Source organism: Myodes glareolus, chromosome 7 (assembly GCF_982192425.1).
Source record: "Myodes glareolus chromosome 7, mMyoGla1.1, whole genome shotgun sequence".
NCBI classification, from domain to species: Eukaryota; Metazoa; Chordata; class Mammalia; order Rodentia; family Cricetidae; genus Myodes; species Myodes glareolus.
Genome location: NC_142032.1, coordinates 44,920,370 through 44,948,216, shown reverse-complemented (window position 1 = coordinate 44,948,216; position 27,847 = coordinate 44,920,370). Strand labels below are relative to the sequence as shown.

General features: G+C 47.1%; 1 protein-coding gene across 9 annotated transcripts in view; it reads left to right on the top strand.

Moving 5' to 3' along the window:
* Prune2 (prune homolog 2 with BCH domain) overlaps window positions 1–27,847 on the top strand; it is a 253,120-nt gene that overhangs the window by 151,698 nt on the left and 73,575 nt on the right. For all 9 annotated transcript variants that reach the window (XM_087908047.1, XM_087908050.1, XM_087908054.1 and 6 more), the window contains exons 8-9: window positions 2,972–9,485; window positions 9,860–10,589. In XM_087908047.1, the coding sequence (XP_087764173.1) occupies window positions 2,972–9,485; window positions 9,860–10,589 (7,244 nt within the window). The remainder of the gene's footprint in view (window positions 1–2,971; window positions 9,486–9,859; window positions 10,590–27,847) is intronic.

Below are 27,847 nucleotides of genomic sequence, written 5' to 3'. Positions count from 1 at the left end.
AATCCTGTAGGGCTTTTTCTTTCTTTCTTTTTTATAATAATAACAGTTTAATTTTATGTGCATTGGTGTCAGATCCCCTGAAGCTTGAGTGACAGACAGTTGTAAGCTACTTTGTGGGTGCTGGGAATTGAACCTGGGTCCTCTGGAAGAACAGTCAGTGCTCCTAACCACTGAGCCATCTCTCCAGCCCATGCAGGGCTTTTTCAAAAGCTCAGCATGGGCAAAACACTCCTGGTGTTCCCTAAACATCCAAGGGCTGCAGCCTGGGCCTAGCCTGGAGCTGGCTGTCTGGCTCAGCATCCCTCTGCCCCCCAGGTGCCTCCGTATGCTCAGATTTCCAAGTCACTGTTCCCCAGGGCAAGAAGGAAAGGAAGGGGCCTGAATGCCAGGGGGAGGCTCAATCTGTGGCCCTTTCCCTCCTCTGTCAGGACCAGGCCAGAGCTGGCTTCCTCTCCTATTCAAACGCTTGGTCAGCATCCGGGGGATTCTGCAGACTCAAATTTCACAGCTGTTGGAAGATGGTGCTATCTTACACTTAGAAAAGGCTTTGGGTGATTTTAAAAACCAGTGACTCCCAGACACCAGCGAAATGGAGAAGTTGACTAATCTAAATTTTCAGTTGAATGGGGCTGAAGAAAGAGCTGGTGCCAGGCTAAGGTGGGTACAGAGGTACCTGGGTGTCAGTTGCTGGTGACCTTCTCTGTAGACAGATGGACAGTTAAACTTTTGTGGGCAGCAGACCCAGCCCTGTCAGGAGACAGCTGACCCAGCATATACAAAGCCTTGAGTGCAGTCACATGCACCAGTCAGCCTGGCACAGTAGTCCACACTTATTAGAGACTGGGAAGTTGACTCTGTTGGGAAAGGACTTGCCTCACAAAAAGCTGGACATGGTGGCACAGGCTTGTCATCCCAGCCCTGGGGGAACAGAGACGAGGATCCCTGAGGCCAAATTGGTAGGCTATGGGCCAGTGAGAGATCCTGTCTCAAAAGGAGGTAGATGGCATTTCTGAGAATGACCCTGAAGTTGTCCTCTAGCCTCCAAAAGAAAGCATACACATGGGCATGTGCGCACACACACAGAGGCACACATGCACACATATGCACACACACATATATGCACAAACACATACATACACGTATATAAATAAAATATTTTAAGGCCACCACTGTCAACCCCCAGGTCCCATTTGCTTGTTTTATATACCATCTCAATCTGATCAGCTTCTCTGATGTCAGTCTACCCATGCCACATCCACCCTCCAGGCTTTACCGACAGGCTTATCCTGTGCCCAGACCCAGTCTGCTAATGGTGGTTCTCACCCCTCATCCAAAAAACTTTTTGCAATCGATGGAGATCATTATAGAAAGCACAACTGGTCAAAATCCATAGACCAACTGACTGTGTGGTACTAATCAGCAATTAATACACTGGAAAACAACCCCTATGCCTAAGGCTCAGGGAAAGTGGAATGGTGTGTTTGTGCGTGCGTGTGTGTGTGTGTGTGTGTGTGTGTGTGTGTGTGTGTGTGAAGATTGCAGGACCAGAGGACCAGAATGTCTGCTGTGAGCTTATCTCTCATATATGACAAGGAAGCTCCACCCAGTGCATTCTCAACAATGTGGTTGCCTAAATAAGACCCAAACCATGATGCCAACAGTTGAAATACTAATGTGCATGGTGGAAAACTCACAAGATTCTAGCCCCAGAAGAAGAGATGGAGGCAATTTATGATTGCTGGGAGAGGGAGAATCAGTAACTCAGGGTTTCTATTGATGTGATGAAACACCATGACCAAAAAGCAAGTTGGGGAGGAAAGGGTTCGTTTGGCTTGCACTTCCCCATCACTGAATGAAGTCAGGTACCGTGCCAGCACGGTCTGGAACCACGAGTCTCGGCGGAGGGTGTCCAGGTTGAATGAAATCCACAGAGCACGAGGTTGAGGTGAAACAGCAGCTCGTTTATTGTTCTGCTGGGGCTAGCTTTTATACCATGGCACCAAATAGGGAGGGGGCTGCGAAGGGACTGTCACCTGACCCAAGGAGGAACTCTCACCTGACCCCAGTAGGGGTCAGGGACTGATCACACGCACTCCACCTTCACCTGTCCCCAGTAGGGACTGTCACCTGACCCCAGCAGGGATCAAGGAATAATCCCGTGCACTCAAACTTCCTCATCCAACTCCAGGAGCAGAGGGAAGTTATGATTCTTTGCAGATAAGCACCTCAAATGGGGGCAGGGAAATATAACTCGGGGTAGCAATTCCCACAGTCAGGACAGGAACTCAAACGGGGTAGGAACCCAGAGGCAGGAGCTGATGCAGAGACCATGGAAGGGTGCTGCTTACTGGCTTGCTCCCATGGATTGCTTAATCTTCTTTCTTATAGAACCCAGGAGCACCACCCCAGGGGTAGCACCGCTCACAATGCTGGGCCCTCCCCATCAATTACTAATAAAATGCCTTATAGCTAGAACTTATGGAGACATTTTTCTCAGTTAAGGTTCCCTCATTTTGGGTAACTCTAGTTTGTGTCAGTTTGATATGAAACTGGCTAGGACAATCAATCTTCCCCAAAAACAAGCCCCCTAGTTAGTTATCTAACACCAAGTGGTCATCTCTAAAAGCAAATATATATATATATATATATATATATATATATATATATATATATATATGTGTGTGTGTGTGTGTGTGTGTGTACATATATATATATATATATATGAAACACTAAATGGACTCATTAAGTTATAGTTATGTATTTACTCATATATAGTAAAATAGAGAAAAAAGGCAATGGATTTGAGAAGGGATGGGGAAATGAAAGGAGTTGGAGGGAGGAAAAGAAGGTGAGAAATGATGTTGATATAGTACACATATGTGAAAATACAGAAACTTTTAGTGAAAAGCTGAGAAGGACAAAATGCTATGGATATCCGCGTGCTCACACAAACCCTTATGCCTCCCCGTAGATTTGCTGTGAATTGGAAGAAAGTCAGAACCCTTGCCTGGAACTGGAGCCATTTGAATGTGGCTGTGACGAGATCCTGGTGTACCAGCAGGAGAACCCTTCTGTGACCTGTGACCAGGTGGTTCTTCTTGTCAAGGAAGTCATCAACAGGAGGTGTGCAGAGATGGTCTCTAACAGCCGGACATCCTCCACGGAAGCTGTGGCAGGCAGTGCGCCCCTGTCCCAGGGCTCTTCCGGGATTATGGAACTGTATGGTTCTGACATAGAGCCACAGTCCAACTCTGTGAATTTCATAGACAACCCTCCAGAGCTCAACGATTCCAACCAGGCTCAGGCAGATGTCAACATAGACCTTGTTAGTCCCGACAGCGGCTTGGCCACCATCAGGAGTAGTCGTTCATCCAAGGAGAGCTCAGTGTTTCTCAGTGATGACAGCCCTGTGGGAGAGGGTGCTGGGCCTCACCACAGCCTTCTCCCAGGATTTGACTCCTACAGCCCCATCCCCGAAGGGGTAGTTGCAGAGGAACACAGCGAACACTTTGACCTCTTCCACTTTGACCCAGCGCCCATGGCTTCTGAGCAATCCCAGCCATCTTCCCATTCTGCAGACTACTCGCCAGAAGATGGCTTCCCCAACAGTGATTCATCGGAAGGAAACCTCTCCGCGGGGCCGAAAGGACTTGGTGAGATGGGCATCAATAAGTCTAATTACTCCTCCAGCTCACTTTTGTCGGAGACCGGGAAAGACAGCCTTGTGGAATTTGATGAAGAGTTCGTCCAGGGACAAGAAAGTTCAGGAGATAACTCTGAAAGAAATTTAAGCCTGGCATGTTTTGTGGGAGATGGACCTTCTTCCCCGCAACAGCTGAAGAATATTGCAAAGAGGATCCCACCAACACCTATGAATAGCTTTGCAGAAATCTCACCGTCAACTGAAGCGCCAGCCCCACTCTATTCCGAAGATATAATCCAAAATGCCATCGACACGGCCCACCTGGGGCCGCCTCAGACCCGCACACGGTGCAGCAGCTGGTGGGGTGGCTTAGAGATTGACTCGAAAAATATTGTGGATGCGTGGAGCCCCGGTGAGCCAGAACCTGTCTTCCAGAGCCCAGAATCCTGGAAAGAGCATAAGAACAGCCCCGTGGAGAGGAGAACCTCGGATTCCGCCTTCCAGCCACAAAGTCTCGGATTCCCAAAGTCAGATCCCTGGGAATCTGAATTTGGTCAGCCTGAACTGGGCAGCAAAGATACCCACGACCAGGAGGAGGAGAGCTTGCAATGTCAGCACCCGCCCACAGAGATGCCGCGTTTGACGGATGCCTCTCCTCAAGGGACAAACCACCTCATAGAAGACTTCGCTGCTTTGTGGCATTCGGGCCACTCGCCGACAATGATGCCCGAGCCCTGGGGAAATCCCTCGGATTCTGTTGACTCGGCAGTCTCAGTGCCATTCCCGGCCTGGGGTACGTTTGATAAGAAAAGTAACGCCGAAGCTCTAAACAGCACTTGGAATCTTCATCCCACCAACAACGAGATGCCGTCTGTGCAGGACCCGAGCGAGTGGCCTATGGCCAAATGTGGGTTTTCTTTCCCTGCTGCAGAGCTACTGGACAATTCCCTGGCTGAGGTCAATGGAGATGCTGCTCCAGAAATCTGGGGCAAGACGAGCAACGGCCCCAAGGATAATATTCTCACATCTGGAAGCCCCATTTCTGATCTGGGTCAAACGTGGAATACTGCTAAGCTGCCAGGGGAAGCCCAGCATGGTTTGGTGGATCCGGCAGCCAGAGGGAGGGTCTATGGGAAGGAAGGTTCCTGGAGCCTCTTTGAAGAGAGTGTTAAGAAAAGAGGGTCAGATGTATCAGCTCCTTGGGAAGATTCCTTCTTGTCCTACAAATGCTCTGATTACAGCACGTCCAACCTAGGAGAGGATTCAGTCCCATCCCCCCTGGACACCAATTACTCCACCTCTGACTCTTACACGTCGCCAACACACGCTGGAGAGGAACAGGACATGGAAAACAAGCCATTTGCTCAAGAGAATGGTTTTGAGGCCAAAGACACTAACTCTCTCGCAGAGGGGGTTGAGGCTCTCGCAACGTCACCACAACAGTCTCAGAGAAATCGGATTGGTTCCGGTCCCGGGCACTTAGACATGTGGGCATCACCTCCTGCAGACGATACACCTGAAGGAAATGACGCACATCCTCCAGATAAAGACTTACTCAAGGTAGAGCGTGCAGAAGACGAGCATGCTTCCGGGGAGGATGATGGAGGGCAGAGCAGCCCATCCAGTTACGAGGACCCCGGCATGATGCAGCTCTACAATGAGGCAAACCGTCAGCTCACCATTCTCCACAGCAACACCAACTCACGCCAGGCAGCCCCCGACAGCCTCGAGACATGGAACCGAGTGATTCTGGAGGACACACAGTCCACCGCGACAATCTCGGACATGGACAATGAGTTGGATTGGGATGACTGCAGTGGGGGCGTGGCGATCAGTGGCGACGGTCAAGCAGAAGGTTACACAGCTGCAAATACTGAACCTGAAACCCGGTTCTCGGTGAAGCAGCTGGAACCCTGGGGCACAGAGCATCAGGAAGCAAGCCAGGTAGACTGGGACCTCTCCACCTCTGCCGAGCCCACTGGGGACACTGGTCCCAATGAATACCACATCCTGAATGAGAAGAGTGGGCAGTTAATTGCAAACAGTATTTGGGATTCTGTCATGAGAGATAAAAATATGCCACCCTTCAGATTGCCAAGCCCACCCAATACTACAGATATGGGACAAAGCACCTGGCCTCCTGAAATTCCTGGACTCTCAGTAAATGGTAAAGACAGTCCTGTGTTAGAAGTCTCTGGATTCAGTGAGTCAGCAGCACTTACATCTCAACCTGATGACCAGGACACATGGAGAGAGTCCCAAGGTGACACAGCATCCTTGGGGACCAGGCCGGAGAATCCAGAACGTGTCACACAATCAGATCCATGGACAGACCGTACTTTCGGACAAATTGAAAGTGAGATTGAAGGTCTGGGAGCCTCTAGCAGTGGGCATCTCAACAAGGAGGCAGCGGTAGGCTCTGGGGTGGAGGGAAAAGAGCCCAGTGGTCAGGCAGTGTCTTTTTCAGCTGCATTTAAACACCAAGAAATCTTCAGTGCATCAGACAAAATCAACTCTCTTCCAGTCACTTCCGGCCCTCAAACGGAGGGACCAGAGGAAGCCTTCGAAGTCAAGAGGGAGCCTGATACTCTAGACTCCTTTGCTGTGCGAACAGAGACGCCCACAAGTGATTTGCAGACAAAAGAGACCCATGAGGAATCTCTCGTGGATGTCAGAAATTCAGGTGAACCCGGCACAACTTTTGGTAGGATTCATCCAAGAGAAAATATGCCTTTATCTGAAATGGAACTTGGGAAAGCTGAAGCCCGTAATCTTCTGGAGTCAGGAAGAGCAGGTGAAAAGCTGCTTTTTGAGTCTCCTCGAAACTTGGACGCTTGGGACTGCGCTATAGATAGTGACGTGTGGGACAGTCGCATAAGTTATGAGGCAACTACGAATCCTGCAGGTCATGGCTTCCCAGAGGCCCTTTCCCCAGGAAATTATGACAGAGACAGCCTCTCCAGTGAATGTACTCATTCAAGTATGTCGAGTCCTGACGCGAATGATTCTCCAGTGGCTTTGCCCTGGACCCATGGGCCTGGTACTGAACTTCAGAAAGTGGATCAAGATGACAGGAGCAAACCGATTGACCAAGAACCGGAGCGATTTGCCACTGAATCTCAAGCAGAAGCGATTACTGAAATGAGGGACTTTGCAGAAAGCGGAAAGGATGGCTTGGGAAAGATGTCTGATCACAAGGATTCTAAATTTTCCGAGATTCCGAGCGAGTCCATCAACGGTGACTCCTCATCCTCTTCATCCAGCCTTGGAACAGATAAATATCCAGAATATTCTTTTGCACATCAGGGAGGAAATGTAACGATCAGCCATCAAGAGAAGAATGAGCTTGACTCTCTGGAAATTGCGCAGCCAGAGGACACCCGGATCATATCCACAAGCTCAGGTTCTGACGATGATGATGGAGGTGACGGAGAGCTGGTGGAGACGGAGCTCCATTTGTCCACATGCCGAGTTTCCCAGAGTGAATCCGGGGCTTGTGGTTCACTGCGTGAACCCGAGTTCATGACCACAGAGGATCCCAAGTCTGAATTTTCTATCTTTGTGGGTAGTTCAGAGCCAAGAGAGAAAGAGAGCAAGCCAAACCCATTCTGTGACAGTCAGCAAAGCAGCCCTGGTCAGTGGATCTTGTCACCACTCCTGCAGACTGGCACACAGGACACTTCTGTGGAGGGCAAAGCTGCAGAAACGGGGAGGATGGGAGACAGCATATGGCAGCTATCTCCCAAGCCTGAGTCCCGAAGTGGAGACCCTACTCAACTGGAAGTGCTTGGCTTCTCAGCCGACAGCAGTGAGTGGTGGGACAGCCCTCTACAGGAAGGGAGACCAAATGTCAGCACATCTGCAGAGCCTCTGTCTGACTCAGAGGGGGAGTCTAACTTAGCGGCGACTTCTCCAGTATTCCAGAATTCGGGTCCCTGGGGCGTACCCATTCAGCGTGACAGTGAGCCTGTGGACACGGACACTACTAATCCCTTCAGTGGTAAACTGGAGTCACCCTTTCTATACAGCAATGGGGACAAGTCACATGAGAAACTTTGGAACATTCAACCAAAGCAACTCGACTCAGATGCCGACCAGTTCAGTCAGCTTGTAGTACTGAACCAAGTTAAAGACGAAGACGCAGGCCAGCAAACAGCCCTGTCCTCTACTGCTGACGACCTTCCTGCGGAGACTCGTACCCACGAGCGGCGTCAGGAAGCTGTGCTCGCTGTCTGGGACCATGCGGACCCAACATTTACTAACAGAGATGAGAACAGATGCATCAGCCCTGGGGTTTCTCCCACTGAGTGCCAACAAGAGAACTGGTGGGGACCAGAAAAATCCTATCCCGGCCAAGTGACACGTTCAAGCACTGTCACGGAAAATCTCCCTGCAGTCAGTACCCCCACACAGCTGATGGAGAAGTCAGGTTTGGAATGGGATAGCCCCAGCCCCAGCCCCAGCGAGCCCCAGCATAACTTTGTTCCAGATATTTCACATGACAACTTCCAGGAGGGTGGACAACTGGCCTCGGCTTCCCCTGATTTGTGGGTGGACGTCAAAGAGCCTTTTGCCTTCAGAGCAGATGCTGAGAATCCTGATATACTGACTCACTGCGACCATGACAGCGACTCTCAGGCCTCCAGCAGCCCTGATGTGTGCCATGATTCTGAAGGAAAGCAAGAGATGGAGACACATGCAGGTGTTTCCCCGGGACCCGAAGTGGAGCCCAGTGAACTTTACCTCCCTGAGCCAAAGATGAATGATGAACCTACTCAGGGACCCAGGAAGGCATCTCTCCCGCATAATTCAGAACTCCACTCTGAACACGTGACGCCACTGCCTCCAATCGATAGTCAGATGGATATAAATGGCTCATCTAAGCCTGCCTCCCCCAAAAGTTCCCCAGAACTTTCTGATAGGCATGGAGACAACAATACAAGCTTAAGGGCGCTAGAGGAAGATGCCAACCCGGAGGTGGAAGTCGTGGACAGGGGGATCCCAGGCACTGGGAATGGAGACGGTGACACTCCCGTGACTCATCAGGAGGTTGGTATAGAAGGCAATGGCTCTTGGGTGTCAGAAGACCTTTGTCCTGACAGTCAGACAGGCACGGGAGCCTTGCTTGACTGTGAGCAACCTTTTGCTTCTGAGAACCCTGCGGTTCTGACTGACATCTTGCGAGCCTCAGACGCCTGCCTAGATGTAAACGAAGCTGCCTTTGAGCACAGTTTCAGTGAAGCCTCGGGCCTCAACACTTCCACGGGCACTATAGACGACATGAGTAAGTTGACGCTATCAGAAGGCCATCCTGAAACACCACTTGATGGGGATGCGGGGAAGCAAGACATCTGCTCATCTGAAGCTTCCTGGGGTGATTTCGAATATGATGTCCTGGGCCAGAATATTGATGAAGATCTGATGAGAGAGCCCGAACACTTCCGCTATGGGGGTGACCTTCCACTGGAAGACGGAACGCTGAAGCAATCGCTGGCACCATACACACCCCCCTTTGATCTGTCCTACCTCACAGAACCTACTGGTGATGCTGAAATAGTTCAGGAAGCTGGGTCTCCAGGTGATGCATCTCTGGGGAGTGACGCAGCAGAGATGTTACTCTCTGCTCTTCCTGATCAAAGGGAGGAAAACCACACCGAGACCAATGGCAGGCAGCCTAGACACCAGATGACTGTGCTGCATATCCATGAAGACCCTGAGGCTCTTTCTTCACCTGTAGAAGGTCCGGGTTCCAACAGAGAGTCATCACCATCAAACATTGACTGGGAACTAGAAACAGATAATTCAGATTCACCAGCAGGTGGCGCCATGAGACCACCAAACGGTAAGCAACACGCTCCCCGCCCTCCTAGGCTCACCCACAAACACATCTCCATCTTCAAGGATTCAGCATTAAATAAATTAGTGCATTTGTTAAAGCATTGCTACCAATGCAAGCAGAGAAAGTAACTGTATGTCCAGTCCGTTGTCTAACCATCTTCAGCATATGTAAATGTAATGACTATATTAACCATCTTCAGTATATGTAAATGTAATAGCTATGCTACGAAACTTGCCTGTGCTTGAGAAATTTGAACAAGTTCACGAAAAGGAAAACATGTAGCAGCTTGTCTCTTCTTAAGTGGACGTTTGTGAAGATCACAGATCACATAGTATGTTAATTAAGCCTGTTCTATCCGTATTGCTTTCATATTCTAGGTGTCAGCAAGGAGATAGTAGAGTTAGAAGAGAACGTAATTCCCGCAAAAGGGCCCGAGCAGACAAAATTAGAGTCCAGTGAAGATAAATGGGCCGAGAAAAGCGAAGACCCCCATGCACTAGCTGTGGATTACATACTCGTAAGCCATGATAAAGATTCTCCATTGAAACCGGAGGCCTGGGAAGCAAAAGAAAACTTACCTGAATTAGAAAAGTTATCTTTAGGTTCTGGAGAAACCAACACATGCCAGCCTGAGTCTTTAAATGAAGTCAAAGTTGGTTCTTCAGAGAGAATGTCTTCGGACCACAACAAGAGGGCATCTCCTGAAAGCCCTGCACAAGAGCAGAATTGGATGGTCTTGGGCCACAGTGAGGTTGCTGATCTATCCCCAGAAACAAGGGACTCCAGGTCTGGGTCTCCTGGTAAAACTATGGAGCAGTTCTTGAGTCTCAGCTCGGACAAGGGCCCCCAGTCTCAGGATCTGGGAAGAAATAAACCTCTAGACTCTTTAGCACTAGAGGAAGTCACTGGTTTGAGCAGCCAATCAAGGAAGAGCAAGAGACGAGGTCAAGCCGGTCTAGATGCAGTTCCGACACAGGCTGCCACCCAGGACAATGAATGGGAAATGCTTTCGCCACAGCTCTCCCAGAAGAAGAGGATCCCTCCACAGGAAATGGAGGAGGAGACAGAGTTCCTTGAGCCGAGACTCAGAAAGCCACGACCAAATGGGTAAGCAAAACAGTCGGTTTAATTTTTATGAAAATGATTTTATTTAGAAACCAGAGAAATAGTGAGTGGCTTTGAAACACAAGGGTGCCAGGGAAATGTTGAGTGGTTCTGACGTGAGAGTGCCAGGGTGAGATATCTTTTCTGACGTTTGTTAGAAGACGGAGCGTCAGCAGAAGCAATTGGTAGACAACTATCAGCCAAAGGATGACGTGCATCCAGTCTGTTCCCACCCTGCTGACGTCAGCACCTGTGTGACTGAAACAGGCGAGGGGCACTGGAACAGCTGGTGTGGGCAGCATCTCTGCAGGACCTACTATGTGCAGGCAGCTTGCACTCGTCAGACCAATGACCTGTACATGCTGGGGATGAGGAGAGAACAGTGTGACTAGGGAGAAGGAACTCAGGGCTCAGGGCTCAGGGCGTTTCTGCGATTGCCCTAGATTCATCATAAATGAACAGAGGGAATGTTCAGGGCTTCCAAGCTTCCTGAAGCGAAACTCCTGCCTTTCTTGCTGACACACTGACTTGTACTGAAAAACCATTCTGTGGCTTCATATAGACGCCCGGCTTTCAGGAGGGACGATCAGGAGACTCCAGAGCAGGCTCAAAAGCAGCAAGCAACCCTCCTGCTCTGATTGGCTGAGTGTTGTCAAAAGGAAGTCAAAGCAGTGATGGCACTCTTGGTTCACCCAGTGTAGGGTTTGTTTTTTGAGACAGGGTTTCTCTGTAGCGTTGGATCCTGTGCTGGAACTAGTTCTTGAAGGTCAAGCTGGCTGAAAACTCACAGAGATCCACCTGCCTCTGCCTCCTGAGTGCTGGGGACTAAAGGCGTTCACCACCACCGCCCTACTCAGTGTAGGGCTTTTAAGATTTTTTTTTTATGGCCCATTTATGAGATGCCAAAGAGCAAGCATCGAGAAACAGAATGTCAGGCTAGAGAGATGGTTCAGTGGTTAAGAGCATCAGCTGCTCTTCCAGAGGACCTGGGTTCAATTTCCAGCACCCACATGACAGCTAACAACTGTCTGTAACTCCAAGATCTGACAGCCTCACACAGACATACATGCAGGCAAAACACCAATGTGCATAAAATAAAAAAAAATAAAATAAACAATATAAAAAATAAATGTTTTAAAAAAGAGAAACAGAATGTCACTGCTGCTTTCAAGATTTGGGGTGTGCTGATAATATTTAAGATTTTTCTTTCTTTCATTTGCCCTTAAAAATAGTGAAAAATAAGTTAAGCAGAAGGGACGACGGCTTCTTTGCTTTAAAATGTAGTGTGATTGCACTGTGGCATGTATTTATGTGCCCCCCATGAATTAGTTAATGCAATTAATATGTAACCAACATAGGGAAGACACCTCCTGCCCCCTGCTCAGTTTAGGAGCATGAAGAACCATCTATAGCAAAGGCTCTGTGACTCAGGTATTTGGAACTCGGCCTCACTCGCCCCTGACCACTTACCTATTTAAAGAGTTAAGTTGCGATTCTATAGAAATCAGTGGGCAAGGCTGGATGATTTCAGGCCTTCCTCCTACAGAATTAAATTCGGTGAACTTAATTTGTATGGGACCAAAGTGTGTGTCCAAACAGCTCCCATGTTCACAAATGGCATTTCTTGTTCAAAGTAACAGAGGAAGTAAGGACTGTGAGGAGGATGTTGGGGGTTTTCAGAAAACCGCAAGGAGTTTTAAAATCGAGGCATTTCAGTTGACCTAATCTTTCTTTTTCCTGCCAAGCTGCTTTCTTCTAGAGAGAAGCCAGATGGGTTAATAGACAAGACCAGCTAAAGGACTCTGCACCTTCCCCTCCAGGGCGTGACCCTTCCCACTTCAGCTTCTGTAGGGAAGAGACTTCTCTTCCCACTTTTGCTGCCTTTACATAATCTGTCCCAATGTATTTGAAATGTCCTCCCTGCTGGTTTTTGACCAAACATAGTTGTCTATGACAGGATAGGAAGTACAGCTTGGTGGCTGAGCCCTGTTTCACACGCCTGAGACCCTGGGTTCAATCCCTAATACCACAAAACAGCCCAAGACAAAGCTAAGGGCCTAGGGTCTAGGTGAGAGTCTAGGACGGGAGCCTTTGGAGGGTCAGGGATGGGGGGTGAGGCCCTTCAGAGTTTCTTCTCTGAAATTTAGACCCCCCGACCTCAGCTTGAGAACTGTTATCTGAAGTCGCGTTCTTAGAGGGGAAGATGCCTGGGTTCGAAAGAGTGAGACACAGCAAGCGTGCAAACACTAGTGACCAGCGTTAGTTCGTGTGCACAGGCGCTGCCGTGTGCATCTGCCGCCCCCTGGCTCCTTGGCACTGTGTGCATGGCTTCAGTTTGTGTGCTGTCGAGTTTTGTGCCACCTGGGTACAAGTCATTTTGTAAGACTGAACCTGAATTGAGAAAATGCCCCCACTAGACTGGCCTATGTGCAAGCCCGTGATGGGGAACCTCCTTCAGCCAATGACCTTTGAGAGGCTAGACCAGGTTGAGGCATGGCTTTAGGGTACCCAAAAAGCCACGGTCCCACCTGCTTGGCCCCTCTTCCTGTGCTGCACACCTGGATGTTGGACCCCTGTTCCTGTTCTGTGAGTTTTCCCTTTTAATAAAGAAAGACTTTAGACTACCCTGTTTGGAGCTAATGTGGGATGATTTGTGTGCCCCCCCACGACGTGTTCTGACTCATTCTGCTTCATCTGGTGCCCAGCATATCAGGACACCCCCACCCCTGTGGTGCTCCCGGTTTGCCAGCCCAGGCACGTTTCTCACCGGCTCACAGCCCATCTGCCACATGTTGGAGTGACATCTGTTGGGGTCCAGCCTTGCCTAAGTTCGCACATTCCAGGGTAGGAGCGTGAGGATTAGAATTAGTAAGCAAAAGGAACAGAGATGTGGGAGAAATAAAAGAGAGAAAAGCAGAAGAGCACTGGGGGTAAGGGGGAATTTAGTGAATGCTGAACCTACTGTGTTTATTTCCCACAAGCTTACACACTTCACTCCAAAAAGGGGAGGGGGGCAACAGACCTCATTAACATGTTATAAAGAATAGATTTGAATTCTCTGACCTTTAGTTGAGGTGGAGTGGATCCTCCTCTTTACCCAAAATACTAATTAACCACACCCTGGATCAGGATCTCTTGTTTGTAGCCACACCCATTGTCAACAACTTTGAAAGAGCAAAAATAAGTTCAGACTCTGTGACCTTTAATCAAGGTGGAACAGACTCATTGTGTTGGTTCTCTTTGCTCACATGGGTGTCAAAAGTAAGAAACAAGACTCTCTTGGTGTTAGATAGGGCGGGCACAAAAGAGCCTATTTGGTAGTAATAATTACGCATCCTCTAAATTGCAGTTTTCTTCCCTCCTTCCTCTTCCTCACTGGTCCTCCCCCACCCTCATCTTGGGTTTCCCCCTTTACCCCCCTCCCCACAACTATGTCTTCCTGACCAGCCACATGAGAACAGACCTTCCCGTAATCAGTGATTGTACAAGAATGTCATTTTCTTTCGTCTACCCAGCTGCCATTTGAGACAGGACAAGCCTTGCTGGTCTTATTTCCCACCTCAATGGAGTAAACTGAGCAATAGCAGTTTACTCCATTAGCAAGCAAGGAATGGTAAAGTGGAGACTCAACTTCTATATCTCATTTCCATCCCAGTGCTTCTCAATAAAAGCACAACCACCCGAAGACATTTTTTTTTCAACTTCTGTAGTTTGATTTATTCGGATTCCCCCCATTGCCCACTGAAAGGTTTGAGTCATTGTTTGATGAGATGTTTTGAAAGTGACTGAGTCAGATCTTGCTCCTGTCTGCTCAGTTTTGTCACCCCCACCCCCAGCTCCTTCCAGTGCCTGAACACAGATTTCTCATCATAACGGAGAGGGCTACTTCCGTGATGGCTGTTTCCTGCTGAGGTTGTATGGTTCCAACTCAAGGGACGGGAGCACAGCAGGAAGCCAGAGCCTGTCAGTGTTCATCTCGGTTTGAAGACGTGGTGTTTTGTGCTCAGTACTTTACAACAAAAGGTGGCTCTCGTGCCAAAATGAGGTGGGACCACATGGCTGCTCCAAAGGAGGAACAGCCCAGAATTTCCCATCTGGGCTGCTGGCATCTAGCCTGTGGGAGAGTCCTAAGTGTGCCCCTGACTGAACTTGAAGTGCTGGGTAAGTGGCAGAGCTGCCTTCAGAGGAAAAGCTAACGGAAACTGATGATATCGAGGAAGATGAGACAGCCTGACTTTCTTTCTAAATTACGTTTGTCTGTTTGTCTGTCTGCCTGCCTGCCTGCCTGCCTGCCCGCCATGCATGCCATAAAGCACATGTGGAAGTCAGAAGACAACTTTGGGGTGCTGATTCTCTCCTTCCATCATGTGTCTCCCCCGGGGTCTTTGAACCCAGGTTTTTGGGTTTGACTGCAAGCTCTACTGAGCCATCATGCCAGCCCCAACATCATGGTTTCCCAAAGCAGGATGTCTTGTTATGGTAGGAGTAGGACACCGCAAGAAAGATCCTGTATTATATTTTCAAGTTAGGAAATTTCAAGGTAGATTTAATCCAGTCCCATTTACAAAGGCGGCGGAAGAGCGTGAGGAGCCCGCACTGCACAGTTTGGGTATGGTATAGTGTAGCTGACAGCGGGGGCCCTGGCTCCAGGAGTGGAGGGAGAGGCAGCCAGAACCCAGCAGGATTTAGGCCGGAGAGTGGGTAATGAGAAGAAGGGTAACTATCAGAAGAAGTTTGGCTAGTCTGAGTGGTACCCACTAATTACTGAGGGTTGGGGTCTGGTCCAGATATTTCCAGGTTCTTGGTCTCTTTTCCAAAGAATTAAAATAAATCTTTCTGCAGATTTGAAAACAGAGCAAGCAAACAAACAAAAGCAAGGTGTCTTGGTGGTGATAGGGAGGGCACTGTCACCATGGGCAGCAGGGTACAGGAACGAAAGTACCCAGGGACCCCAGATTTACAACCTGACGTCTCTCCTATGAGATCTAAAGAAAGGAAGGCATATATTGGGTGGTTCTTCTTGTTGATTGATAGGTTGGGTCATAGATTTAGTCTTTTCACTGTACATGTTCCTTTCCAAAATGCATCTGATTTTAATTGTAAGTACAACTACACATAGTTTTAAGATAGCAAATAGGGGTTCTTCCTAAAGGTTTACTTGAAGAATTCAGTTTGCCTGACTGGATATGGATCCAAAGCCGATTCAGGCTGCGTCTATCCCTCCTATTTTTCATATCTGAATACATTGGAACTATACTTGAATAGACATTATCTAAATTTGGTTGTTATTAGAGCCAGAGAAACCTGTGCTGTTCTTCAAAAATGGCAGTATATGTAGTTTGAATGAAGTAAAGGGGCCAAGGGACTTCTGAGGTTGTCATTCACATTATTTGGCAAGGAGTGTGTCTTAGTCACTGTTTTGTTGCTGTGAAGAGACACTATAATTACAATAAATTTCTGGAAGAAAGCATTCATTTGAGGATCTTCTTAAAATTTCAGAGAGTTAGCTCATGACCATTGTGTTGCGGAGTATGGCTAGTCAGCAGGCAGGCAGGCATGACACTGGAGCAGTAACTGAGAGCTTACACTTGATCTGTAAGCAGCAGGGAGGAAGGGAGAGACAGAGACAGAGACAGAGAGACAGAGAGAAAGCAAATGTTAACTGGGACACTGTGGGCTTTTAAAACCTCAAAGTTCCACTCCCAGTGACACATCTCTTCCAACATTGCCACACCTCCTAATCCTTCTCAAAAAGTTCCACCAACTGCAGAACAAGTTTTCAAATATGTGAGCCTGTGATTACTATTCTCATCAAAACACCACAGAGTATGTGTACATAGTATGTGCAGGTGAAGTAGCTAGACTGCCATGTGTATGCATGTACAGAGAGAGAGAGAGAGAGAGAGAGAGAGAGAGAGAGAGAGAGAGAGAACAAAACCAAAAGGTCCAGGCTAAACTAGCACCAATACTTGTCTGCCTCACCTGAGAAGGGAGCTCAATGAATTTGTCCTCCTCTCCTTTCCTACCTCCCTTCACTCCCTCTCTCTCTCTCTCTCTCTCTCTCTCTCTCTCTCTCTCTCTCTTCTCTCTCCTCTCCCTCTCCCTCCTTTCTTCCTCTCATCTCCCACCAGAGCCTTCATTGGTCAAAACCACCTGGAAGTCAGAGTGTGAGAGAGCCTGCAGGGAGCAAGGTGGGGAAAGAGGAGCTAAGAGGCAAACAGATGGTGTCCTGCACAGTTGGCTGAGGTGGACAGTGGCCTCAGCCTCCGAGGGGCACAGAGACAGGAAGGCACCTGCTCAGTGAACTGCTCTCTAGTGCAGTAGGGGTCTGTTCCCAGGACCTATGGGAGTCCTTTTGAAACATAGGCCAACAAAAGCCACCCCAGGATTAGAGAATTTAATCTATGGGTCCCAAATCAGCAATGGTTTTGCCCCTTCTATTTGTTAGTGTCTGGAGACATTTGATTGACACAACCGAGGTAGGCGATGCCCTCTTACAGTGGTCGGGATGAAGGGTTCTGTGACAGCCCGCATCCTCACAGCCCCACATGCCAGCTAGAGAGCATGTCCCTTCCTGCTGCCTCGCTTCCTTCTGCTTCCGACTTCCTGTTTCCCATCTGAGGAGAGCTCCCATTCATTTATTTTGTTGATTTTGTTTCTGTCTCCATCTGTGAGACTGTAACTTCCAGGAAAGCAGAAGTCTGGTTTGTTTTCTGAAGCATAATACCCCTGATGCTTAGAATAAGACCTGCCAAATATTAAGTGCCTTGCAAATTTGCCTTATTGAACAAACAGAAACAAACAAACAACAAAATAAAAACCATTTGTCTAAGATAACTGTTCACCTCTCTCCCTCCTCACTCTTTTCCTGAGGTGGGCTCTCATTACACAGCCATGACTGGCCTATAACTTGTAATACAGACCAAGCTGCCCTTTGACTCGAGTGATCCTCCTGCCTCTGCCTCCTGGGGGTTGCGATCACAGGTATATGCTGCCAAACGCAATTTGTTTTGAATGAGACTGTGAAATTTTCAAGTCTTTATTATTCTCTTTTTCAGAGGGGACGTGCTACACTTAGTCTGTGAATAATAGCTCCTTTCTTTCATAAAGCTTAAAAAATCCTTCCTCTTGTAGCCGGAGACCATGGTTACTTACTTCCTGGTGCTCCTGAACTTCTCTCCACCATAATTCCTCCGAGATTTTAGAGCCCTTTAACTTTCTTAAGGTCTTGCTATTCATTTCACTGAACCTCATTGAGAAAAATAGGTACGTCTGGCCAGGGCTTTCTTGGTCATTTTTGGTCTCCAGTTGACTACTTCATGGCTGTTACTCTCTTCAATCTAGATGTCCCTTTCCTTGTTGGAAAAGAGCAGTTGTTCTACTTCACCTTCTTGCGTACTCTCAAATCCAGCAGCAGGTGAAAATACGTAATCTTTAAAGACCTTTCAAACTTTACCTTTAAAAGCTCAATTCATTAAATAATCATTGGAAAGTAGCCATCAGACTCTGAGAAAATAATGTCAACTCTATTGGAGAACATGAAGTCTAGAGTGTTCTTTTTGCTGATACAATAGCATGAATATCATATAATACATTTAAGTAATGATTCTTTTTAAAAAAAGTAACTGCTTCCATATAAAAATAAACGAATACCTTTACTCAAGTGCTAACACTGAAACAGGACTACTTATGTTGGTACAGCCTGGGAGAACATCCTGCTAGATAGAGAAATGTTGCTAGCATTCCCATTTAATACAACATTGCTTAACAGTTTTTATGGTTGTTGTTGTTTGTTTGTTTGTTTGTTTGAGACAGAATTTCTCTGTGTCACAGCCTAGCTGTCCTGGAACCAGCTCTTGTAGACCAGGCTGGCCTCGTCCACCTGCCTCTGCCTCTCGAGTGCTGGGATTAAAGGCATGCACTACCATCATCTGGCTTAACATTACTGAACATTTTAAAAGTATTTCTGATTAGCCTCATGGCATAATTTAAAAGTGTAAAGATTTAAATTGTGTGCATGTATGTGTACTTGTGTATGAAGATGTATACATGATTGCAGGGTCTGCAAAAGCCAGAAGAGGGCTTCAGGTCCCCTGGAGCTGGAGTCACAGGCAGTTGTGAGGCCCCGATGCAGGCGTTGGAAATAAAACTCTTCTGCAAGAGTAGCAAGTGTTCTTAACCTCTGAGTCCCTGGAGGCGATAATTTAGATCATTTCCATAGCAACTTCCGAGTTTTAAAACATACTACGAAAAACAGTTTTCAGCCTTCGTCCTGAACACATTCCCCAGGCTTGTTAGCCTTCTCTCTATTAATACAGAGTGGCTCATCCTGACTTGGGGCACCCACCTGTTCACTAGCTGCATTCCTCCCTCCAGAGGTGACCTTGCAACCACAGTGTGGCCTTCACTGAATAAGACACTTGCTAAGTGTTTCTTGTGACTACTCATAATTCTAATGATTTGTTTTGTTTTGAGACAGCGTCTCACCGTGAGACTCTGGCTGGCCAGGAGCTTGCTTGGCAGGCCAGGTTGGCCTCCAGCACACAGAAAACTGCTTGCCTCTGCCTCCCAGGTGTTCAGTATAAGGTATGCACCACCATGCCTGGCAATTCTAATCAATTCTGTAGACTTTTAGTTAAGTAAAGATATAAAAATGTGTCGGCCTTTTCCTTTCCTTGCCGTTCCTCCCCAACACCAGAAGGAAGTACCAAATGCCTTCATTCAAGGGGCTCAAACCGCTAGACTCAGCACCACATTCTGCTGAATGATTTGACGTTCAGTTGTTGGCATGACAACAGTTAGAGATGACCCTACACTATCCCATCACCCTACTCTAGCACAGCCCCTTTCCTTCCAAGCCCTGAGCCCTCTAAAAGAGGAACAAGTTTGTATAATGTATAGGCATTCTAGTTATTTTTCAAATTGATTTTTATGATTATAACCATCCACATTTTCTTTGATAATATAGATTGATCATCATAAAAACAAAGCTAACAGCTTTACAAAAGCTTTGAAGTTTTAAAATATATTTCTTTTATTTATGCGCATGTGCCTGGGTCTGCATGAGTTTGTGTGTACCCCTTGCATGCTAGAACCCCCCATAAGGCTACAAAAGGGTGTCAAATCCCATGGAGCTGAAGTTACAGATGATTGTGATGTGGGTGCTGGGACCTGAACCTGGCTTCTCTGCAAGAACAGTGAGCACACTGAGCTCCATCTCTCCATCCCCCAAACTTTTGAGTTTAAAAGTGCTCCAATTAAGAGTTGGTTTAGAGTTTGGGCACTTGCTGTCCCAGAACCAGAAGACAGGACCGCCATGAGTTTGACTTCGGCCTCGACAGCAGAGTGAGATCCTTTCACAAAAAAAGAAAGAGCAAACAAACAAAAAACAGTTGGACTAAAACTAATTACGCTCCTTTCTGTTAGGCAAATGTCCTGTACTATTTTGTTTGCCCTGACTACGTCAGTATTTCTGCTGGCGTTTCTATTTTGTTATTCGCTTCTGTTTGTTCCCTTATTCACTCACCCATTGATTCACGCATTCATTTGGAGAGGGGCTCTGTGTCACTGGCTGACTTTGAACTTGATACATAGCTGCAGAATGACCTTGAACTTCTAGTCCTCTTGCTGCCTCCTGAATGATGGGATTATAGGCATGCATCATCATGCCTGGTTCCTGAGGTTATTGGGTACTGAGTACAGGAACCTAGGTTATCTTATAGTTTTACGATGGCATTATTATTGCTATCTGTGAGCAGGTCAACTGAGGCACCATGCAAACTTGTTTAGTTTCGTGTCCCACAAGCTTTCTAGTACGTGCTTTTTGCAGCATGTTCAATCTGTCATGCACCTCTGCCTTCTTATTAATGATTGTATTAATCTTGGGCATTCTGACTTTTCTACAACTTTGATTTTTTTCTATAACTATTCTCCTATACTTTTATGATCCATTCTATTATTTTAATCATTATTCATTACACACTAAATTGCTATCTTTTATAGATACTGTAGAGCTAGTGTGTGTGTGTGTGTGTGCGCGCGTGCGTGCGTGCCTGCGTGCGTGTGTGTGTGTGTGTGTGTGTGTGTGTGTGTGTATTTAAAAGGTTTCAGGGAACTGAATCTCTTCCAAACTTGTGTGTTGAAGAAATTCAAATACAGCTTCATTCAGGGACAGGAGTGGCAGCAGCTTTCGTGAAATGATATAAAAATCAAGAGGGATTTGTGACTCCATAACCCAGAGAGTATTTTATATTCCCAAATGCTTCTCTGCCTAGCTTCGGCTCTGACCCCAGGCACAGCAGGCTGATGCACTAGGAGATCTAGGAGGCAGGTGATCAGCCGTATTTAGATGTGCCAGGGATCACGTGACTAGAAAATGGAGGCGAATCTGTACTTGCTGTTAACTGCTCCAGAAGGGAGATGCTGAAGAGCCAGAGCCGCGCATCCTTCCGGCCCTCCCGCTAGCAAGCCTCGTGTCCTCTTCAGAAGGTAGGTGGGTCCCGGTCAGACTTTAGGAAGGTTGAGCCGGGTGAGGAGGGATTTCGATGGAGACTTCCTGGAAGCCTGTCTGCTGCTGCTGGGAAGTTGGAGCGGGTAGGAGGCTGGGGAGAGGAGGCTGAATTCTGCCCGGTCCCTCGCCCCTGGTACCCGAGAGCTGCAATTCATTCCGATAAAACTCAGAACCAAGGGGCACGCAGGCTTTTGCTTCCCCACCCCTTTGCTGGCTGCAGGTAATTACCTAACACATCTCTGCATAGCTATAATCAATTTTTATTCTTTTATATCTAGGATGAATATGCAGATAGAAAATTAGAGGAAGTGACCATTTTGAAACTGTTGGGACGCTTAAGGGATGATTACTATAATGTTTGGATTTTTGACAGGCAGACTGCCCTAGTTCACAGTCTGTGTGTTTCTGAAAGTTACTGAAGCTAATATCACAACACCCACTTCTCTATATTTCTCTGACGGATGAACATTTACAACTTACCTGATTTCTCAGCCACAGAAATAGGTCACCCTCAAAAATGGGCTTCTGCGGTTCCATTGTCTTCTCAAAATCAAGGGACAGAAGCACAATTTTACGTATGAAATATGTCAGTGTTTCACCGAGAAAGTCAATTTTGTGAGCAATTAAAGTTAAATGCCCCTGGCCACTTTAGAGACTAACACTAGATTTCCACCTGGCGGAAGTGAGGTGAGGCGGATTCTGGCCTGGGAATGGAGTATTGGCTGTGTGTTAAGGGAGAGGGGTATACTTTTTATCATTTTTTTTATCATTAGCTCTCCTCTCTGCAGATGAGTCACAGGAAACTATGTGAGTAGTGAATAGACCCACTTCCAACCAGGAGATCACCAAACCCTAGCCCCAAACCCCACCCAACCTCCCAGCCTTCACCCAGCCTCCCAGCCCCACCCAGCCCCCACCCAGCCTCCCAGCCCCCACCCAGCCTCCCAGCCCTCACCCAGCCTCCCAGCCCCCACCCAGATAAGAACTATAGCTCCAGCCCCAGCCCTGTTCTTCCCCCACCTCACTCCCCTCCCCCAGGGAGGACAAGAGCTGCTTCTGACTAAGTCATTTCAAACTCTTCCCTTGATGAAAGTTTTCTTGGCATTATAGTTGGTAATATGCCCAGAACATAATATCTACGATAATTAAATTTAAATAGTAAAGAAGATAGACTGTGGAATTTCTCTTAATTGTTGAGAAATTTCATATCTGCGCTCTACAAAATAAAACCCAAAACAACAACAACAACAAAAAAACCCATCATTGCTTGTCTAGAGATATCTCTATCAGCAAATTAAACTCTTGCAGGATAGTAAACACCATGTTTTAAATGGCTTGAACCTCCTTGCCCTGCAACTCAAAGGCAAATAAGAAGATGATGCTGTTGTTATTTGAAGCCAGCAGCATCCAAGCATCCCCCAGGGTGCAGCTTTGTAATTCGGAAGGTGGCTTCTGGAGCCTGAACAAAGCCTGCAGCCCTGTGCTTCGGCCTCTCTTCCCATGAACAAGAAATCAGGTTAACTTTTCCATAGGTCTCTCTTTGGTGCATCCTAGTGAATTTCTGGTCTCGTCCCATTTGGTTTTTCATTATTCAGTGGCTCTGGGCTTTTAGCAAAATTTAGCCCATGTATTTCAACTTCTCAGTGCTGGGTAAAACAAAACACCACACATCTATTTTCAGGGGAAAGGTGATAATTCCTAATTTGTCTATAACCTTTGCACTTCCATTTAGGAAATGAAGGCAAACTCTCAGAACTTGTGTATTTATTCTGAACCAAACGCTTTCCCTAAGGACTGCATGTGATCCAAAACTAATTAGCATTCACTCTCTTCTCTCACCCTCATGGGGAGAGGAAGTGATACACTTGACTTGCTAAGAACAGAATGAAGTCAATTCAGTAGGAGGGAAAACTGAGGGACTGTGGGTACTGCAAGGTAAAAGAGCGTGCTGGTCCAGTTCCTCCATGACAGAGGACAAGAGCAAGGTTCATGGGGAGGGGAGAGGTGGGGAAGAGTGTAGAGCTGGGGATGGGGTGGAGTTGGGGGTAGGGTGGAGTTGGGAGGTGGAGGTGGGGTAGGGTAGAGTTAGGGATAAGGTAGAGGTGGGGATGGGATGAAGTTGGGGGTAGGGTGGAGTTGGGAGTAGGGTGGAGTTGGGAGTAGGGTGGAGTTGGGAGTAGGGTGGAGTTGGGGTAGGGTGGAGTTGGGGGAAGGGAAGAGTTAGCAAATTGGGAGAAGTGATTCTGGTGGGAAAACTTGGTAGGGCCAAGTATAATCAAGTGAGCCTTCAGTAACAGTCTTAGGTCAAGACTAAGAGAATTTGGTTGTGCATGGAGAGCGAGGTGTTGGAGAAGTTAGGAAAGATTGTCTGAAAGGTTGAGTCCTGAGACGCTAACAAAAAACCTTTGTATTAAATGTATTGTGTTGACTCTGGAAGCCAATAGCTTTTTGTTTGGTTGATTGGTTTTGAGTTAGGACTGCCTGAGTGATGAGGGAAGGTGGGGGTCAATGGGGTGGGAGGTGGAAATCTGAGTGTATGTTGTCTGGACTGGACTGGGCCTGGGACGAGAAGGAGGGAGGCGTTTCAGAACTAAAGAGAGGAAGCAAGAGGATGGAAATGGGAGGCACTGAGGATCCGTGGGATCATTGCTCAGGGGCTTGACAAGCTTAAGGTCAGGTGTCTGTTCATTCATCATGGCAGACCTTTCAACTTCAGTGAGATGCTTGATACAAGTTAATATAGCAAGGCAAAGAAAGTGCAACTCTCTTCTTCAGAGCAAGATCGAGCCAACTCAGGCAGTGGCACCTGCTGTAAAGGAAAACCCAGGTCTGTCTTCAGCCTGCTGTGGCCCCACAGTGCACCTGGTCTCTCTGCACTTCCCTGAGACCCCTGTATGTGCTCTGATAGCAAGGGGAGATTTTTCCTTTGGTTTCCTCTTCCCTCCTGGGCAGTGACAGTGTGAGTCATGCTAAAATAGCCAGCTGGGATGCAGGGATCAGGCCAAACACCACCCATGCCCATGACAGGCTCTAGAGAGTGACTCACAGGTTGTGACAACAGAGTGAGTCTTGACGGCTGTCATAAGGGCCAGGGAGAATACAGGAGGCGTGCAAAGCTGTTTTTATTGTTTATTGCCTCTGGAGTTTACCAGCAGGATAACTCACCAGCTCTTATCTGCAGACCTCAGCTTGGTAACTGCCCAGCTGTCACTAGCAGCATTATTTGGGGGGGGGGGGTCTCCACTTCTGCAGTCGCTAGCACAGCCCCGAGCCTTTCCTGTGCTGTTTTGGGTGGATTTGTTGGATTTGTGTCTTTTCCCTTTAGTCCTCTTGATTTTAGATTCACAGAGAGCAGATGTGTTTTGGTCCATTTGCTTTGTAATCCCGTCTCCTAGACTGATTTAACACTTCTGTATGCTGCCAGCCGTCAACTTGTCTGTTGAACTTTTACCAGAACAATCAGAGAGGCAGCAGGTATATTTTCACCTATAGACAGATTTTTTTCCCCCCTCAAAATGGCTTCCAATTGAAAAGGTAGTAACCAAACACACCCTTTCCACACTGCTTGGAAAAGCAAGGTGTCCTGTTATCCAAACCCAGCTTGGGAGCTACCACTGCCCATGATCAAGAGAATCACGAAGCAAGAGAATGAAAATGTCACCAGTCAGCAATCACAATTTCCCACCTCCAATCCCAGAAATATCCCAGAAACCTTGATGAAATGGTAAGTTCTAGAAGCAGCTAGCTCTTTCTAAAATAAAACAGGAGCAAAAACATCATATTATGGTCCCAAGCGTGCAGCGAATCAGGAGAGAGATTAGGCAGGTAAGATAGATGAAGGGAGAGTTGATGTTACTGAACAAAGAAAAATTGGTGATGATAATGAAGAACGGGCTGGGGATGGACAGACCAAGCCCCATGTCTCTCCAGGCCTTGGGGATGCTTTGTGTGTGTGTTAGTCTAAGTCAGAGGTCTTCAGGCCTCGTTGATTGCTGTACGGTCAGAGACCAGATCCCCTATGATGAGTCTTTCCTGGTGTTTTATTTGTTCCTTTTCCACTTGGAGTTTAGCTCAAGGTTGACTCTGCTAACCTGGTGAATACGCACCGATCTTTAGCTATTTTTGTTTATTTGCCATTGAAGGGGTGCTGGGACTGTACCCGCATCCTCTGCACGAGCAGTGGGTTCTCTTCTAAGCCTATCTTCAGTCCCACCCCCAGTACTAGTGTCCACCACCAGGGACCTGGTAACCAGGGAATGGCAGTGCTGTATGAGACAGAGTCATGGAATCACATTGTACTGTAACTCTAAGAACAGCATATAAAAACAGGAACAGTCTCTCCGTAAGCAGCTTTCCATTTACATGATGAAGACTTACCAACGAAAATGAAATGACTAAATGAATCCATTCTCTTTCTGAGGTTGGCAATCTGTGTGCTTGCTGGGATTCCCTCTTGGAAAAGGAGAAAATTAATTAAGGCTTATAAATTAGTTTTGTAGAATATGATTAGACTATACTGTAGGGCACCTGTAAGTAAAGACTCCTCATCCTAGGGACCTAGTGTGTGTATGTGTATGTGTGTGGTGTGTATCTGTCATCATCCTGGCGACCTAACTTTGTGTGTGTGTGTGTGTGTGTGTGTGTGTGTGTGTGTGTGTGCACGTGTGTGTATCTGTCATCATCCTGGGGACCTAACTCTGTGTGTGTGTGTCTGTGCGTGTGTGTGTGCATGTGTGTGTGCATGTGTGTGTTGTATCTGTCATCATCCTGGGGACCTAACTCTGTGTGTATGTGTGTGTGTGTGTGTGTGTTGTATCTATCGTCATCCTGGGGACCTAACTCTGTGTGTGTGTGTGTGTGTGTGTGTGTGTGTGTGTGTGTGTATCTGTCATCATACCGGGGACCTAATTTTGTGTGTGTGTGTGTGTGTGTGTGTGTCTAGCTCTGTCAGACAGCAGCAGAGGACATCTAAGAGACGAACTGAAGGACTGATGTGCTCCTTCCAGAATGTTCTCCCTTGTGACATGGTGATTTTTCAGAGGAGAAGGTTGTGCCCCATGTTAGTTACTTCTTTAACAAGGTCCTGCAGATAGAGTGACATACACAGTGAAACTATTTTCCCATGGCCCTGGAGGCAGTATTTGAGGTCACAGTGTTAACTGCCCGGGTTTCCTGTAAGTCCTCTCTCTTTACATAGAGCTGCCTTCTCATGGTTGGTCTGAGTATGCCCTGCCTACATCCCCTCTACGAAGACGACACCACTTGGGTTAGATTAGGATCCTTCCCAATGACCTTGTTTTAGTTAATTCTTCAAAAACTGCTCACTTTCCCCTCTTTTGTTCAGTGAGTCCCCAGCCCATGAAATGACATTCCCACATTCACACTGTGGCTTTACTTTTTAGTTAATCATATTTCATATACTCTGGGTTGGGTCTTCAAAATATGAATTTAGGGAATTGCAATTCATCCTATACAAGATACTTTAAGAGCTGACAGTGGATCTATAGGAAATTCCTCAGAGTTCCATCATTGGTGACAAACTCCCAGCTTCCAGAAATTTCAGTGATAAGTCTTGGATTCTAGGTTCCATGACCAACTTCAAGACTCACAGCAATGGGATGTGAACCTAAGTCAGTAGGTAGATACCTGTCTAGCCTTTGCAGAGGCCTGGGTCCAGTCCTTGTCGGTGAATTAAACCAGACATGGTAATCCACACCTAATCCCAGCACTTGTGAGGTAGATGTGGGAGGGCCATGAATTCAAGGCTATTTTCAGCTACGTACTGAGTTTGAGGCTAGCATGGGTATTACTCCTTTTTTTCCCTACTGCTACTGTGACTGAAACGCCCAAGAGAAACAATATAAGAGAGGAAAGACTTTTTTGGGCTCAAAGTTTCAGAGTCCTCAGTCCATCATGGTGTGGAGGTGTGGCATGTTCATCATGGCTTTCCGGGATGCTGAGCTCTGCTGGCTTGCTTTTGTCCTCTGATTTCTCTTGCTCTCCCCTTTCTACGTAGTCTGGTCCCCCCAGCTTATGGGATGTGCTACCTACATTCACAGGAAGTTCTCCCTACTTGGTTACTCCTCTCTGGAAATTCCCTTACAGATACTTCATAAATATGTAGTTATTAATTAGTGATTAAATAGCAAATAAAAATATATAGCAATTAAAATATAACTATTAGCAATAAAAAAAATAGCGCCCTAGCAGACACATGGAGACCTTTGGAGGTTTTTCCCTCCCCAGGTTCCAGCCATGCTTTCTGCTTCCTGATCCACTATGATGTGAACAGCCTCTGCTACAAGCTCTCATGTCTTCTTTCTGTGTGACATGTTCTCAGAGTGACGTGTCAAGATACTTTCATCCAGCAAATACACCAGTCACTAATTTCAGGGACTTGTTCCCGAGTGTTCTGGGACCACGTACCCCGTTCACCAACAGAAATGTACATGTGAAAACTCACTTGTTTTCCCACCACTCACAGGACCCTTAAAGGCCTCCAGGTCACATTAGAAAATGGACCAATATTTGTGGAATAAGTACAAAAAGAGAAACAAGACATCTGTGAATATACGTACTTTCCCCCAGGTCTGTTTTATCTTTCATGCCAGTGTTGAGTCTCTGGTGGTTAAAATCAAATCTACCCTGGCTTAAGTTAACGAAGAACATGAGTTGGTCCATACTGTAAAGAATTCAGGAACTAATCTGCTTCTAGGCAGAAAAGCTCAAATCATACAGTCAGTGTTTTTCT